General features: G+C 42.0%; 1 protein-coding gene across 1 annotated transcript in view; it reads left to right on the forward strand.

Annotated features, from left to right (window-relative positions):
- The window catches only part of MIPOL1 (mirror-image polydactyly 1), a 590,346-nt gene that overhangs the window by 546,455 nt on the left and 26,306 nt on the right, over positions 1-17,585 (forward strand). The window contains exon 10 of the mRNA XM_082275213.1: positions 5,595-5,825. Within this exon, the coding sequence (XP_082131339.1) occupies positions 5,595-5,825 (231 nt within the window). The remainder of the gene's footprint in view (positions 1-5,594; positions 5,826-17,585) is intronic.

Below are 17,585 nucleotides of genomic sequence, written 5' to 3' on the forward strand. Positions count from 1 at the left end.
GTTCCGACTTGCTGTGGAACATCAAGGAATACCGGTCGATCATTCGTCCGAATGTCTCATAATGTGTATGGGGCTTAAGAGGAGAATCCTTCCAAAAAGGCACCCCTGTTTCAGTGACAGCTGTCTAAGAGGGCAATTCCCCTCAAGTAGTAGAGGTTTCCTTTTACATTCTGGTGTGTCTTTGGTTGCGTCAACCAAATATAGACATTCCTAGCTTAGTCAAAGAGGCAGATATTAAAAATAACACAAGAAACAAGGTTCAACAAGAAAAAAAAATGAATATTGCAATTATGTATTTTTAATAAAAATCATTAAATTATTTTTAAATGCAACTTGTGTAATCACCTGAATTTACCTTAATTTCCACCTCTTGTAATCCCTATACAGCAGAACTCAGGATGGGAGAGAAAGGCTAGGTTCCAGTCAGATGTCCCGAAAACAAATCTGCTGACAAGGCAGAGAGATAACTTTATCTGTCCGCTACTGTTTGTTCACTATCCAGTCACAGTCGGTAGGTAGGGAAGTGACCTAGCATTATTGCTTAAATTAGAATTCCAGCTTGTATTTGTTGTTAAATAAATCATTTGGACTTTTGAGTTTGCCGCCATTGAGAAGCCTTGTATTTATATCAACAAATACAAAGCTTCCTTTTATTGGCCAAGGTGGAAATCATGATGTCATTAGTCTGCCTCTTCACCTTAGCCAATCTGAGAAAGTCTTGTATTAATTGATAAAAATACAGGGTTTCTCCTAAATGGCAGAGAAGCCATCAGGTTGATTGTTTTTTTTCAGCGGCAGACTGGAAGTTGCCTGTACTGCTGTGGAACATAGCACTGCTTACTGTATGTAGCTAGTGCTACAATAATATGATACAGCATACACCGCTGCTGCACAGAAATGTAATCAAAATAGTTGGTGCCAGCTTGGCCCAAATAAGCTATTTCAATTCAAATGAAAGCTGAAATTCTACTGTGACTGCACTAGAGAAAAGTCAGTAGACTGGCTAAGTTGTCTGGTAGGGTTGTAAACATCTTAGGATTAGGTGGACAGGTCTTCTTTAGCAGGTAGAACTGTTCATTTAGAGGTCAGTCTCCCTTTGAAAATGCCTATCATAAAATGTATCTGTTGGGCCTAAAGTTTGGGAGGCTCCCCAACCTGGCTGCCTTAGTCCACAAATCCAATTAACAGGATACCTGACTTGGTAAAAAGATCTGGTAAACCTCACAGAAAAAGACAGTGACATAGAAATTTAAAAAGGAAAATTTAGGATGGCGAACTGACAGTTTGTGTGTGTGTGTGTGTGTGTGTGTGTGTGTGTGTGTGTGGGAAACAATTGAATGGTTCACCTTTTAGACTTGCAGTTGTCTAGGGTGAGCTGATTGTAGCCATATTAGTGCACTTGCAACAGAAACAATTGAGTATTTTCTGTGATACCTTTTTTATTTGCATCCAATTTTTCAGGACAAGCTTTGGGGGTGTGCCCCCCTTCTTTAAAGGAGATGTACAGCCAAAGCTCATTTGGCTGGTCATCACCTATGGATCACAGTATTGCAGTTAGTTTTGCACTCCTGCGACCAGTTTTTAGCAGAGAGTGGGCGTAAGTCCGCTCTCTGCTGACGTCACAGATGTCGGTCCAGGCACCGCGTCGTCATGATCACGGAGTCAGGATCTGCCAAGTGCCCTGGACCGACACCCGGCCCAGCCTCTCAGCAAGCCACTGAAAACCTGAGCTGGCCGCTCCCTGCCCTTCCACAGCCCAGCACTCCAAAGAGCGAGGAGGAGGCATAGCAGAGAGCTGCTGACAGTCAGCAGCTCTCTGTTTGGGGAGCTGTCAGAATCTAGCGATCGGCGGTGTTCGATCACTTGGTTCTCAGTGCAAAGGCGCCAGGGGACAGATGCAGCATTGGACCGATGCTGCATCCACTTAGGTAAGTATAAAGGAGGAAAAAAATAGAAATCCATACTTCTAAGCTGTTCTAATGCACAAAGTTTAATCAGAGTGTTAGACAGTGATGAAGGGGGCACCCCCTGAAAGCTGGTCCTGAAAAATTGGATGTTAGTGCAAATAAAAAAAAAGTATCACAGACATTACTCAATTGGTTCCAGGGTTAGCAAAAGCCCAGTGAATGGACTTGGACGCATCTGCTGAAGTAAGCAGGACTTTGTTTTGTTTTTTTGCTGAAGCATTTTTCTCTTTTCCTGGTATGTAGAAATAAACCTGATATCAGTAACCCTTTATAGAGACTGCATTGTACGGTGTCATTCTACCTGTCTCAGGATTATAATGTATTTATAATTTAAATTCATATATTTTAATATATATATATATATATATATATATATATATATTAAATGTTTAGTAAGCACTCAGCTTTATTTAGTAAGTTTCACAGGTTTGTTCAGTTTGATTTTAAGTGTCAACCTTTTGTTCATCGATGGACACAGCTCTCTAGGATTCTGAACCATTGGGTTATATTGCCCCCTTTAGGAGTAGGACACTAGGCAGAAGAGAGAGCTACTGATATACTCCTTCTCTCTTCTATAGGTCTTCAGTATTTTTCTGCCTAGTCAGGAGTAAGGACCTAGCTCTCTGCCGGGATCTCTGGTCCTGGCAATTTTTTTCTGTTTAAATGCCTTTTTTTTCTCTTGGTTTTCTCCTGCGAGATCTACAATCAACTACCGGACTGGGCAACTGGCTTGAAAATCTAGATCCAGTAGTCACCCTAATCTGGCCAGAGAGCATTCACAGACTACAGATCCGTGCTAGGTCGGCTGTGACATATCCCCCCTGGACGGGGGCTGGCCTGCAAGTTAAACGCCTCGCGAGGTCGCATATGACTGGGTCTCGGCCTGAGTCGCAGCGTTCCTTCTGCCCGACATCCCCTCATCTTGAGAGCGTAGTCCTCTGCTGTTCTAATGGAGGGTGTGGAGATCACTATGCAAACCCAGATCGAGTGCGGTTGGCTTCTAAATTACCAGAAGTCAGCTTTGATTCCATCCAGAAAATTGTATTATCTGGGTCTGACTCTGGATTCAGCTCTAGCCAATGTTCCTTTCTCTGGACTAACTCCAGAAGTTGCATGCTGCAATTCATATCCCGCTGTCCAGCTGATGACTATACCTCTGGACTTGCAGGCGGGTGCTGGGCCTGATGGTGTCTACCTTTTTGAGGCAGTTCCGTTTGCAGAGTTCCACACGAGGTCCCCTTAAAGGGAGATCCTGGTCAAATGGGACAAGTGTCCGAAGTCTCTGGACAATCAGATCCGGCTGAGCCAGGAAACCAAGGGGTTTCTTGTCTGGTGGCTTGGCTCTCCGGTTCTTTGACAGGGCAAATCCTTTTCCCCCCTTGTATTGGACAGTGGTCACCACGGATGCTAGTCTGTCCGGGTGGGGAGTCCAGACAGCTGATAAATGACTTGGAACTCCAGGCGATCAGGCTGTGCCCGGATCACTGGATGGATCAACTCCGGGTGCAAATTCAGTCGGACAATGACGGTGGCTTATGTCAATCACCAGGGCAGAACAAAGAGTGTATTGGCAGCCCTGGAAGTAGACGGCTTCATTCTGGCCCTCTCCACCGTACACATTCCTGAAGTGGAAAAATATCAGGTGAACTATCTCAGGTGGCAGGCGTTGGACCAAGGGGAGTGGTTCCTTCAACCAGACATGTTTCATTAGATATGTCTCCAGTGGGGCCCCCCCCCCCCCCGAGGTCGATCTGCTGGCGTTCTGGCTCAACAGAAAGGTACCGAGGATTGTGGCATGGTCACGGGATCCTCTGGCGGACTCCACAGAAGCTCTGGTGGCCACGTGAGGCCAGTTTCGTCTGATCTACGCCTTCCCTCCTCTCAAGCTTCTGCCATGGCTCTTGCGCAGAATCAAGGCAGAGGGGATTCCGGTCATTCTAGTGGTCCCAGACTGACCTCATCTGTCTTGGTACACTGACCTGGTGCACCTGGTCGCTGATGTCCCTTGGAGACTTTTCCCATGGGCCAATCTTCCATCTTGCTTTACAGTTGCTGGCTTTGAAGGCCTAGCTGTTAAAAGCCAGGTGCTGAAGGATAGAGGTTTGCCTGGGTCAGTGATTCTGACAATTCTGAAGGCTAGGAAATCGACCTCTAGGAAGATCTATCATCATACGTGGAAGCGTACATTTCATGGTGTGAGTCAATTGGTATACATCCTCGTTCTTTTTCGTTGGCTCGGATTTTGACCTTTATTCAATGGGATGTTCAGCAGAAATTTGCCTTGAGTACCTTTAAGGGGCCAGGTGTTGGCCTTGCCGGTCTTCCTTCAGTGACCCCTGGCAACGCAGTCTGGGGCGTACCTTTGTTTAATGGGTCTGACATTTGACTCCACCGGTGCAGTCTCCCTTACCGCCGTGGGATCTGCTTTCAGTTCTCCAGAAGCCTCCCTTTGAGAATTTGGGAGATTCCCCTGCCTTTGTTGTCCCAGAAGGTGGCTTTTTTGGTACTATCACCTCTGTTCCCAGGGTATCGGAACTGGCGGCGTTATCTTGTCATGCCCCTTACTTGGTGGTCCACAAAGATAAGTTGGTTCTTCGCCCATGTCCGTCGTTCCTTCCTAAGGTAGTTTTTGACTTCCATTTGAATGAAGATATTGTGTTGCCTTCCCTGTATCCCAAGCCCAAGCATCCTAAGGAATTCTATGCTGGATGTTCGGGGCAATTCGGGTGTATCTGTCAGCTACAAAGTCTTTTCGACGGTCAGACTCACTGTTTAGGATCCCGGACGGGCCAAAAAAAGAGCTGTCCACTTCCTCTGCGACTATTTCCAGGTGGATCAGACAGTGACTCAGGCCTATTCAATCAGGAGTCAGGTTCCTCCTTTCCCTGTCACAGCACACTCTAGTCGGGCGCTTAGTGCTTTTTGGGCCTTCCGTCATCAGGCGTCAGTGGCGCAGGTTTGCAAGGCAGCCACTTGGTCGTTTTGTGCACACTTTCACTAAATTCTATAAAGTGGATGTGTTGGCATCTGCAGATAATTCCTTTGGCCACAAGGTTTTGCAGGCTGCTGTTTAGAGGTTCTGTTCCCTCTTTGGGGTTGTATAGTTCAGGTTGGGCTCCAGTTGTTTTTTGTTGAGCTGCTGTTTACCTGGTTGGCTATTGTTAGTCTTGGAATTTTTTTTTGTTGTTGTTCCACTCCTCATGTTTGGCACTGCTTGAGGATGTCCCAATAGTACAGAATCTGGGAGAGCTGTGTCCGTCAATGAACGAAAGAGAAAATGGGATTTTTAACTTACTGCATAATCTATTTCTCTGAGTTCATTGATGGGCACAGCACCCTCCCCTCTATGGAGTTGTAGTATTTCTGATATCGCTTGTTACAAAACTGAAGACCTATAGCAGAGAGGGGGAGTATACCACCTAGGACTGCCCATAGGTGTAGCCAAGTTCTTTTGTTCTGCCTAGTGTCCTACTCCTGTATGGGGCAATATAACCCAATGGTTCAGAATCCCGGAGAGCTGTTTGTCAATTAACTCAAAGAAATAGATTTTACAGTAAGTCAAAAATCCCATTATTCAAAACCCACTAAATATCCTGACATTATCATGTATACTTAATGTTTCCTCAGTTTGCACCAGTCCCTTTCTCAAGAAGTAAATCTAAAGGAGCAGTTCTCTCGGGCAATGACTCTGTACGACGAAGCTCTGCAGAATCGAGAGGAGCTCCTCAGCATCAACCAGAAACAAAATCAAGAGTTGGGCCTCCAACTGCAAGAATTCCAGACCCAGAATGCGGAGTTGAAAGAATCCCTGCGCAGGGCATCTGCTACACAACAGGAAATGGAAGAGAGAGAGCACAAGTAAGCCAACTGATACTTTTATATTTTTTTAGTATATAGGTTTGGTAGTGTTTCACAAACATACGTTCAAAGTAGAGTAAGAATTGGGACACTGTGTTTTGAATTGTTTAAATGCCCTTTTTTATAGCTAGTGCACATGTATTCTGCATAAAAGGTGTCCATTCTTGTATTTCTCAGGTTTCAAGCTAAAATTTTAAAGCTTAACTCTAAGCAAATTTAAACACTCAAATTAATGCAACTCTGTAATCATTAATACATCATTAAAAGTATATTTTACTGCAAGCATTGTAAGGACCTGAATTTGAGCAGGTATCTGTCACTTGCAGTCCCTGTTTTGAAAATGGGGTAAAGGATTAGGAATCAGCAGAAGGAGCCAATCAGCTCATGTGCTGACAAGGAGCATGCTAAAAGGAGGAGAAAGCAGAGTGAGAGAGATGAGGTGTCACTTTTTAATAACAAGGTGGGGCAAGTCCATAACAACCTTTGATCAGAGGAAGTAGGTTGGATGATTCTCTGGATTGAAGCTCAATATTACAGTACACACCGGTTGTAGTATTTGATTTTTTAATGGGCTATTCATTTTTATTGTGTTTTCTTTTTGGCTGGAGTTCAGCTTTAAATTAGTCACTATTATTTTCAAGATTAAAACACATTTTTGCACCATCCCAACCATAAATAGTTTTCTTTAAGAGACATTATTTTGTGAATCTTATAAATAGGCTTATTATTAATCAGTCAATATTTTGAATGTTCTGTATTGAATGAGGATATATTTAGTTATTGAAAAATTCAATGTACAGTTGAAATTCTTTGTTTTTTTTACATTATTTCTGAAAAACACAAATGAGCAATTCCAATAAAATAAAACTTACCTGGACCAAAATGTGCCTAAGATAGGCAACAATACTGAAGAGCAGGCACCTTGTTATTCTTAAATGTGAGTATGTTGATTTTAAAATCGGTCTCTGTGTGCCTCTGTGGGAGCCCAGGCTGTATAAGGGGCACCCACTCACTGGATGCACCTGACACCCCAGCGGTAGGTAAAACAGTACTTATAAATTGGGAGCAAATAGCTTCTGCTGCTTATCTTTTTACTGGAGCATCTAATAAATAAATAAAAAAAACAATCAGTCTTCTTTTTGATTGTTTGCTTTGTGGATGATGCTAACTGGATAAGGCTTCTTCAAGGATATGACTAAAAAAATGATACAGAAAAAAATAACCAATCACTGGAAGTCCTGAATAGAGGTGGCCATCATCCCTGGGAATTCGCAAAAAAAAAGGATTACCTCTTAGGTGAATGGGATTATAAAGGGGACCGCTATCCAAAATAAATAAAAGTATATTTTATTTGTTACATAAAAAATATATCACATGAATAGTGTGTGTGAACATACAAGTACAATGACAATCATAAAAATATCACAGCTATGAAAGTAATCTTAGCAAAAAATGTGTTACAGCCTTATTCTTGGGGGTAAGTATTCCTCCAGTACCCAACGTGTTTCAAGTGATCACCACTTTTCTTCAGGGGTATATAGGTTGGAGGTTACGAAATTCCCTAAAATTAGGATATTAAATGAGAAGATAACAAGCCGTGTATGTTAAAAACCAAACAGAGATTTTGTAATAAGTCAGCAAATCTCACAGCAGATATGTACATTTAGAGGACTCATAAAACATGACAGATAAACCAATACACCACTATTTATATTACCTTTTGGCCCATCTTTGAGGACCGTTGTGGGATCATATGTTACTGTTGACAGCCGAGATATCTCCATTCTAGACCACCTTATTCCACCACCATATTACCATGGCACTCCTATTCCCAAATCTCTTTTTGTTTTTTAACATACACGACTTGTTGTCTTCTCAAATAATATCCTCATTTTGGGGAACTTCGTAACCTCCATCCTGTATACCCCTGAAGAAAAGTGGGGATCACTTGAAACGCATTGGGTACCGGTGGAACACTTACCCCCAAGAACGAGGCTGTAACACATATATTTAGCTAAGATTATTTCCATAGCCGTGATATTTTTATAATTGTCGTATGTTCCAACACACAGTTCATGTGATATATTTTTTATGTAACAAATAAAGTATACTTTTATCTATTTTGACTAGCAGTTGCCTTTATAATCCCATTCACCTTGGGGGATAATCCTTTTTTTTTTTGCTTAAAAAATGATACAGGTAAATCCTTACGTAACTGATGTCATTAACCACTTGCCGACTGCTCACAGTATATTTATTGCGGCAGTCGGCCCCGGCCAGGCAGAGTGACGTAGGTCTACGTCGCTCGCCTGTCACTCCTAGAGCCAATAGCGGGCGAGCGCGCGCCCGCCGAGGCGCGCGCCCGCCGAGGCTCGTTCACGGAGGAGTGCGGGAGTGTGACTGGCGGACCCGATGTCCGCCGGTCACACTACGATCGCCGGTACAGCGGGAGAAATACAGAGCGGCTTATGTAAACATGCCGCCTGTCAGTTCTCCCTGTGTAAAAATGAAGATCAGACGGTTCTACTATGTAGAACCGTTGATCTTTGTTTTTACACCAATAGCAATGTCCCACTACAGTTAGAAGCACGCCCCTAGGACACACTTAACCCCTCCCTGTCCAATACAGTTAACCCCTTCCCTGCCAGTGTAATTTTTGCAGTAACAGTGCATATGTATAGCACTGATTACTGCAGTAATGTCACTGGTACCCCCAAAAGTGTCAAAAATGTCAGTCAAGGGTCCGATCTGTCCGCCGCAATGTCGCAGTACCGCAAAAAAAATGCAGATCTCCGCCATTACTCGTTAAAAAAAAAACACCAAAAATGACAAAAATCTTTCCCTTTGTTAGTAAACGCGATAACTTTTGCGCAAACCAATCAAAATACGCTTTTTGCGATTTTTTTTACCAAACATAGGTAGCGTAAAACAAATTGGCCGAAAATGTTAAAAAATTTTGATTTTTACATTTTTTTTGGGGGGGAATTTCATATAAAAAAAAGTGAAAAATATTGTTATTTTTGCAAAAATTACGCTCTTTTTTTGTTTATAGCGCGTGATCAAAAAATCGCACAGGTGATCAAATACCACCATAAGAAAGCTCTGTTTGTGGGAAAAAAAGGACGTGAAATTCGTTTAGGTACAGCATCGCACGACCGCGCAATTGTCCGTTAAATTCACGCAGTAAAAAATCGCAAAAAACCCCCTGGTCTTTTAGCAGGAAAATCCTCCGGTGGTAAAGTGGTTAAGTAAAGCACCAAAATAGGAAATTAATGTAAAGACCGTTATTTTACAATGTTTTTAGCCAAACACAATATTATAGTCTAATATTTTAATCTTGAAGTTTTTTTAGATATATGTTTGGGTCAAAAATGTGTAAGAGCTATGTATATAAAGCTCTTTTATATAATGTTTGAAGGAAAGAGCCATGTACATGTAATTACTAGCTCACTTTTTCCGCTGCAGACATGGACTGTCATCCCCTGCCTGTCTTCTTCCTTAAACTCTTTTACCAGGGTGGTGACACGTATTGAGTTAGGATACTTAAAGAGATTCTGGTGTAAAGTATAGAATTCAAGAATTCCAACTTTCATTTGCTTCATGTTTCTCCCAGGTCTGTGACTCACAAGTATTGAAAGCAGGCGTAGGTAGGCAGCTATCAATTTAAGTAGAAGGCTAGCAATGGCAGCAACCATATCGCTTTCATGACAGGTGTACTTTAAAAGTAAAATGTGTCATAGCAATAATTGCTTCTGCATGTCTGAAGTGCTGGATGCTGAAGATATTATCAGCCAGTGTAGCTCTACAGGAAGTGAACACTGGAGTCACCAACAGTGTGCTTGGTAAGTATTATTAGGCTCCATTCACATTGTGCAATAAAGGTAAATTTGTTGGACACAGAAGTAGTAAACCATGTGAACTACAACATTTATATATATGACATTTATGTACTATGCACATACTGTATGTAGCACTACCCTTGTAGGAGCTTCTGGATAGGATGGGTCCTCTGTTCTTTGCCTTGATGTTTTCCAAAATAACTCAGCTTCTTGAACACACCAAAATGATTGTACAAACATACAATATAACAGGATATTTACTGAAAATAATACTTAGTACCTGGTAGTAGCGGTATATCAACTGGGTATGCACTTTCCAAAAGAAAAAAAAGGATGGTAGCAGAGGGGGCGGGGAAACAAAGGAGCTTGCAGAATAATTATTATGGGAGGAGCAGTCCTTTGAGATGTTCCTCTGCCGGATATCTGTAGGCATTCCCAGTTAACTTGCATGCAGTATAGGTACAGTCTTGGCACAAGTGCAAGGTAGATGTGGTTCAGATGTGGTAAAGGTTTGGTATAATGCAGCATAGGGTTGTTATAGGTGCAGTCTAGATTTGGAATAAGTGCAGTATGGATTGGGTACACTTGGTGTCCTGCTCTCAGTGGCCCAGTTCCTTCTAGCAGTTTACGCAATGGGCAAGTAGCCCTCTCACCGGTCCCCTGGATGCTGCAGTGGCCTCTTGCTGTAGAAAAGGGGCGTCCTCAGTCTCCGGTGATCATCAGTAGAAAGCAGAGGGTAAGTGGATGCTCCAGTCTCCTTGCAGCAATGGTGCAGTTGCTGTGATGTGAGAGGTTCTATGCTGCCCCTGGGTGTCCTCACTCCCAGTCTCAGGGTCAAATCTCTGCTGGTATGGTCTCCCACTGCTCTCTCTCTCTCTAACTCCCTCAGGTCCGAGAGGAAGAATTTTCCTGGGCAGTTGTATAAAAATCATCTCTCCACTCCTTCTACTGCACAGTATCTATTGGGATCTGTAGTGTAAGGAGTGCATTCATCCCATCATATGGCTGCTGTCTCAAACTACAACTCCCAGAATTCTTAGCTCTCTGCATATAAGTCTATAGGTGTCTTGCTTGTTTTTAGCTCTCCCCCTTCTGGCCGGAGAAGAATGGTGCAGCATAACATCAGTATTTCAGTAGAGGGAGAGAAAAAAAAGGCAATGTCTCCTTCTCCATATTGCTGTAGCCCAACATCTGGCTACATGTAGATAGGTGAGAATAAGGCCTGCATGTATATTTTGATGTTAGAATGGTATTTTTGCTGTCTTACTTCCTTTTTTGATGTCAGTAATATAAGAAGCTGATAGCTGCAAATGTCTCTCCAGACCATTGTAGGGGTACATTGGCTATAGTCATAGTAGTACCAACAAAGAATAATTTATATTTCATTAGCGCTTGAAGAGGCGTCCTTCTTTAGAACCAAATCTCTCTTTCCTCCAAAGTTGTCCTTCTTCTTGATCTCCTTTATATATCTCTTTTAAAATGTACTGTTTAACTACATTCAACCTTTATCTAACATCTATAATATTACATTTGTTATGCTGAGCAGCCAGTATAAAGTAAAAGAAGTGATGAGAAAAGCACTTGTACATCTAACCAATTATTTTTGCATATTCGTTTTTTGTGGCCCATGTAACTGGGAGTGTTGCAAGTATGCCTTTTGCCTAAATAGTTTGTACTTTGGAGGTTAGTAAATATATAAGTAAAATGAGGCCAAAACTCTCCAGAAAGGAGTCCAAGCACCCTATTATAATAGGCTAATGCCCAATAAAGGCAGTAACGTGCACATCTGTCTTAGAAAAGAGCAGTGTCCTGAAGATATATAATGTGCCATTTGATTAGTCATTGGATAAGTGGAGCTAAGATTGCCAATGGTAAAAAATGTGAAAAGCTAGAGGGGAAAAAAAAACACTTGCTGGTAAGTAGTTATACCATATTTAACAATGCAAGTCTCACCAGGGGATTGAAAGAAGTGACAGCTCTCATCTACGCTACCCCCTAAAACACACATAGTAAAACAAAGCCCACCCACCGTCAAACTCACATAATCATGGTAAGGCACAAAAATGTAGCTGTCTTTTAAATGTGGAACCCTGCCTTTAGGATCGAGATGTGCAAACACACAGAAACATCTGTTCCGGGGGAGCTTTTAACATGCAGGACAGAAGAATAGCGACTGTGAGACACGTCAGCTGAGTGTGAGGTGGATACAGCTTGGCAAAGGCACATCAAGAGGGGGCCAGGCAGGTTAAAACCTGGTTACCTTTCCCTAACACAGCTGTGACAAGTATGCTGCTGCTGAGAAGAATCAGTGTAGGAAGCTCATAGAAAACACAAAGAATTTAGCACTGGGGTGCGAGAGGGCCGAGGGTCTGTTCAGAGTCTGTGAAGTACAGGGATTATCGTAGTGCTGAGCAGAGAGTACACAAAACTCTTTTCAGCTGGCCTGGCAGTTAGCGCAGTCACATTGTGCCTCTTTCTTCATCAATCTTCTCTCTCTATAATATGAGTGGAACAATGTGAACACTTAGTGTGGAGAAAGTACCTCTTGTCTGGGCATGAACAGTGCTGTGCAATCTCTACAATTTCCAGATGGATACTGTTAGAACTTCATTATACGTTGCTCAAGAGAGTAGCATCAGGAAATGTTTCAAACAACTGAGAAAAAAGCGAGGGCGATCTGGCCAGTTGATATAAAAGTTTTCCAGTCTCGCCATTTAAACTTGGGCAAAGATCTAATTTCTGTAGGCAGACATGCATTGGCCAACAGAATCAGGGGAACATTGCACCTTTTGGGCCTTAGGCAAAAATCTGACCATTCTAAGGCCAGCAAATCGTCTGTGTGTCTGACCACCTTATAAACCCTACAGCAGGGTGTGTGTAGACAGCCTTTGATTTTGTGTTGACCTCTATGAGAATGTAAAAGCTATTTTATGCAAACAGCGCTAAGGCTAACTCATGTGACAGTGGCCAATCCTCCCTTATATAACCAAGATCCGGATTAACATTTTTTTTCTGTGACAGATTTGAAAGATATGTACAGTACCTGGAAAAGGCTTTCAGCTCATTATTGTGTTTAATTGATCTAGATATTGATATAAATGGGGTAATCATGTACAGCCTATGTTCAGATTTAACATTGGTGCACATTTAACATTTTGGTGCACATTTAACATTGGTGCCAATTGGTGTTTGTCTAAAAAATATTTTTACCTTTATTTTACATTGGCCGTCCTTCAAATAAACATTCCAATTAATATGCAGAATTCAAATTCAGACTAAAAACATACCACTTTCAAACAAAAACAAAGAAAAATTCCCAGCTCAACTTACAAGCCAGCCTGCAACAAACCGAATAGTCTTGTCTAACAGTTCACGTTAAAAACAGGGGTTTCGTTTGCACACATTTGCAGATACATGCATAAGCTGCAGAGGCCACGTCAAGGCACCCCAGTATTATCTGCAGTCCTAACTCTAAAAATTTTGAGAGCCTCCATATCATGTTTCCCCTAAAATTATACCAGGTCTTGTATCACCTTTTGGCTACAAAAAAACACACTAGGGCTTAATTTCAGGGGATGGCTTATTTATTTACGGTATGTATAATAATCTAAATTTATTAAAATACAGTTATGTCATCATGACAATCCTAAAAATAAAAAGAAAAAATCCTGATCCTTTAAAGCGTGATAGACAGCACAGTGCTTGTGCTGTGTAATTTACCCCTCTCTATGTTCTAAAAAACCTGGAATAATATAAATTATAAGATGATAAAATGTTTTTTTAAAAAGTTCCTATATCCTCTGTCTTCTCTCCCCCTCTCTCCCTGTCAGCTCAGGAGTCAGCATTATGACATTCTGTAATCCCAAAATGAAGCCTTGGTTAAAGTCTTTGCCAAATTATATAATCCATTTTGTAAAAAGATTATATAATGTGCAGTGTGTCTCCTTTTGTAACTTTATAGTGGAAAATACCTTATTTACAGCGCCGCTGGGTATCCACGTGAGCCGCCAAAGCTCTTCTTCCTCGCCCCAAGCACTGCAGAGGGAGGGGCAGCTGACATCAGCTGGGAGGAGAGGAGAAGATCTCCGGCGGGTCACGTGAGCGCCCAGCGGCCCTGTATATAAGGAATTTTCCACCATAAAGTTGCAAAAGGAGACACACTGCACAATATATAATCTTTTTACAAAACAGATTACATGTTTTTACAATGTTTAATACTAGGGCTAATTTTCGGGGTAGGGCTTATTATGCAGCCACCACCAAAAATATAGATAGGTCTTATGTTTGGGGTAGAGCCTATTTTTGGGGGAAACAGGGTAGTAGAAGCACATATATAGTAATGCATGGATTGAGGGCAGGTATGCCTGGAGGAAGCCCACCCCTCCTTAAAGGCACAGGGGTGCACTGTATAGCGCACAATGGCAGCAAAGGTATCCAGTGCGCCATTCACCAAATAACCAATAGTACAAAAAAAACGCAAGTGCCACCACCTATAACTGGCCTTAACAGCAAGGAGCACATGGAAGGGTGACGCATGTCAAACAAAAACAAAGAAAAATTTTCAGCTCAACTTACCAACCAGCCTGCAGCAAATCGAATGATTCTAACGGTTTATGGTAAAAACAGGGGTTTAGTTTCCACACATTTGCAAATACATGTGTCCCCTGACACCCGCCGCCATCTGAGCCAATCCTGCCTGCTAAAAACAGACAGATGGGAGATCCATTGCCCGTACGTCAGGCAGCTTGGATCTTATGACAGTTGGATGGAAATGGACAGGTAGTCGGCTCCGATCTGACAAAAATGAAGAAAAAAGGGGAACTAAAAAAGGTGTGTGGAAAACAGCCAGCCCTTAGCTTTATATACGTAGTCCGCTTTCATATGACTGTCCTATAGAGTACAGCGGGCTGTTTTCGTGTCCACTCTGTAGAGTGGAGCAGACACAGACCTGTCATCCACTTGCTCAGTGAGGATCAGCAGGGAGGTCCCCCGCTGAGCAAGTGGATCCCCAGGCGGATCAGCCCCGTGTGAAAGGGGCCTTAGGGCTGTGTGGGGTGCCAAGTTCACTTGCTGCAGTGTACAATGGTGTGCTCGAGGGGTGCAGAGGTGTGTGGGGGGGGGGGGTACAGAGGTGTGGGGGGTGCAGAGATTTGTGGCAGAGCACATAGATGTGCAGGGGATGTTGGGGTGTGCTGGGGAATACAGAGGATGCTGGGGGGTCCCTGGATCAGTAGGATAGGCCCCAGGACCATGGTTTCTTGCATTGGGCCCTGAAGGTTCTAGTTACGCCTCTGGATGGCACTGTACTACACTGGTGACAGTATGTAAAAAATTGAGAAAAAAAAACATTTTTTAAATTTCTTAATTTTCCAAAAAACAGTGACAAAAAAGTACATCTTCAAAAAACAGGCCATGCCTCTTACTAAATACCTTAGACCAGTGATGGTGAACCTTGGCACTCCAGATGTTTTGGAACTGCATTTCTTATGATGCTCCTGCACTCTGCAATGTAGTTGAGCATCATGGAAAATTAGGTTCCAAAACATCTTGAGTGCCAAGGTGCACCATCACTGCCTTAGACTGTCTACTTTCCAAAAAGTGGTCGTTTGGGGGATATTTGTACTGTTCTGGCATTTTCGGGCCTCAAGAAATGAGGCGGTCAGTACATTAGGATTGATCGATTTTTCGATATATACCATAGTTTGTGGACTCTCTAACTTTTCTACAGACTAAATCATTTACACTGATTTGGGTTATTTTTACCAAAGAAATGTAGCAGAATATAAGTTGGCCTAAATTTATGAAAAAAAGGTTATTTATTTGCAAAATTTTATAACCGAAACGAAGAAAAATGTGTTTGTTAAAATAAAGTAATGGTCCTTTTAATTTTGCAAAAAAAAAAAAACAGATGTGATTAAATACAACCGAAAGAAAGCTCTATTTGTATGAAAAAAATGATAAAAATATCATATGGGTTAAGTGTTGCACAACCGCGCAATTGTCATTCAAAGTGTGACAGTGCCAGTGCTGAAAGCCAAAAAATGCCTATTTATAAAACTGAGTTTTGATTTTTTTTTTTTCTGGCCCTTAGTATTTGTTATATATACGAAGTGGCAGGAAAAGGTTAAAAGTGCCCAGTATGGAAGTGCTTAAAAAACTCTTAGATGGACATCTTAGCAAACGCAATATACAGGGATATGGGAAATGATAGTGACATAAACAGACCCACATAGGTTGGACTGGTGTCTTTATTCAGCCATACCAACTACTGTATGTAACTATGTACTATTTTTTTATGGCAAACAACATATTTTATTTTTGACTATAAGTATAATTTAAATAATGAATACCATACTTATAATAAAGAATCAATAAAAAACTATATGCGTAACCTATGTTAGACAGCACTTACTATACTACAGTCAACAAACCATAAAAGTCTGTTATAGTCTTTGTTTAGCCTAAGAGAAGTGTATAGAACCTATTATATGGAGCATTTTCTTAAACCTAACATCTGTCAACACTTTTTACTTTGCTTAGTAAACAGTTAGCAGAATTAACTGTTGTTTCTTTAAGCCACAGATCCCGGCCGAAGCTTTCTGCTTTTTATGAATACATATTCCTTTTCTAATCTGTAAGTGAGCAGTTTGCTATGGAGAGGCTGTTGTATACTTTGAAATACTATGTAAATATGCTTTTTTAATTCTGGATGAAGTCTACGATTGCTAGACCTAATTTGTTTGTGCTTTCGGTCTTACTAAATATTAGTCTTGACTTTCCAGCTATTTCCCTCTGCCAGACATTCGCTTTGTGTCTGAAAATATCCCACAACAATTGCCTCCCCGACCATTTCCCTCTGTAGAGTTTACCCAAGTATACTCCGTATATTTTGTTACTGATAAATCAATAGTACTGTGTTGTAATGTGTAAACTTCCAGCTGTAAACGACTTATAAGCAAACTCTAACCACGGGTCTAACTTGTCACCCCTGATCCTGTTGGCTTATAAAACATTTGGCTTGTTTGAATACAGTGTGTTTGTGTCAGAGCTCAGGAGAGGAAGCAGCAGAAAATATAGTCACGTTGTCCTCACGCCTTACCTATGATGACAGGCACAGGTCATCTGACTGTAGAAGAAAACGAATAGCAGGACACTGAGGTCAGTATTCATTTTCTTCCACATTGAGGTGATCCTACCCAGATCTTCTGTGGGAGCTGCAGAGTTCTCAGTCTCGGTCCATTCTCCTGTTCATCCATCCATCCAGTTGCCTCATCCATACCTCTAAACTGTTGATGGTCTACAGCAGGGGTCTTTAAACTATGCCCCCCCAGATGTTCAGTAACTACAATTCCCATCATGCCTAGTCATGTCTGTAAATGTCAGAGTTTTACAATGCCTCATGGGATGTGTATTTCCGAAACAGCTGGAGGGCCGTAGTTTGAGGATCCCTGGTCTACAGATACAGATGAAATTTCCAACGGACCAAGGGACTTTGCACTCCTCCTAGGAGTGCCATCCGTACTGTCTCCGAAGACGTCACCGGATGCGACGAAACGCGTAAGATTTGGAAAGCACAGCGTACGTGACGTGTGACGCAGGTGGAACGCAAGCCGGAAGTCTTCCCGCTCGCTACCCTGCAATCGGTTTGCACCGGTACACACGCTCACGAGCTGACGTTTTTCGGTCTTTTTAATTGGCAAATCCTTTTATACTTAATTTTTGTTGCTTATATTGTTCTATATTACCCTGTATTATTCTTACCCAAATAAAAATTATATCAAAGATACTACACTATCCGGAGCTATTTTTTTATCTTCCCTCATATTTGGCCTGAGGTGAGAGGAGAGAGAGGGGGAGCCCGCCTCCTACCCACCCAAAGAGAGCCACGAGGAGACTCCATCACAGCCTGGAAGGCGACCTA

The sequence above is a fragment of the Pelophylax lessonae genome (assembly GCF_965119305.1).
Source record: "Pelophylax lessonae genome assembly, chromosome: 13".
Classification (NCBI taxonomy): Eukaryota; Metazoa; Chordata; class Amphibia; order Anura; family Ranidae; genus Pelophylax; species Pelophylax lessonae.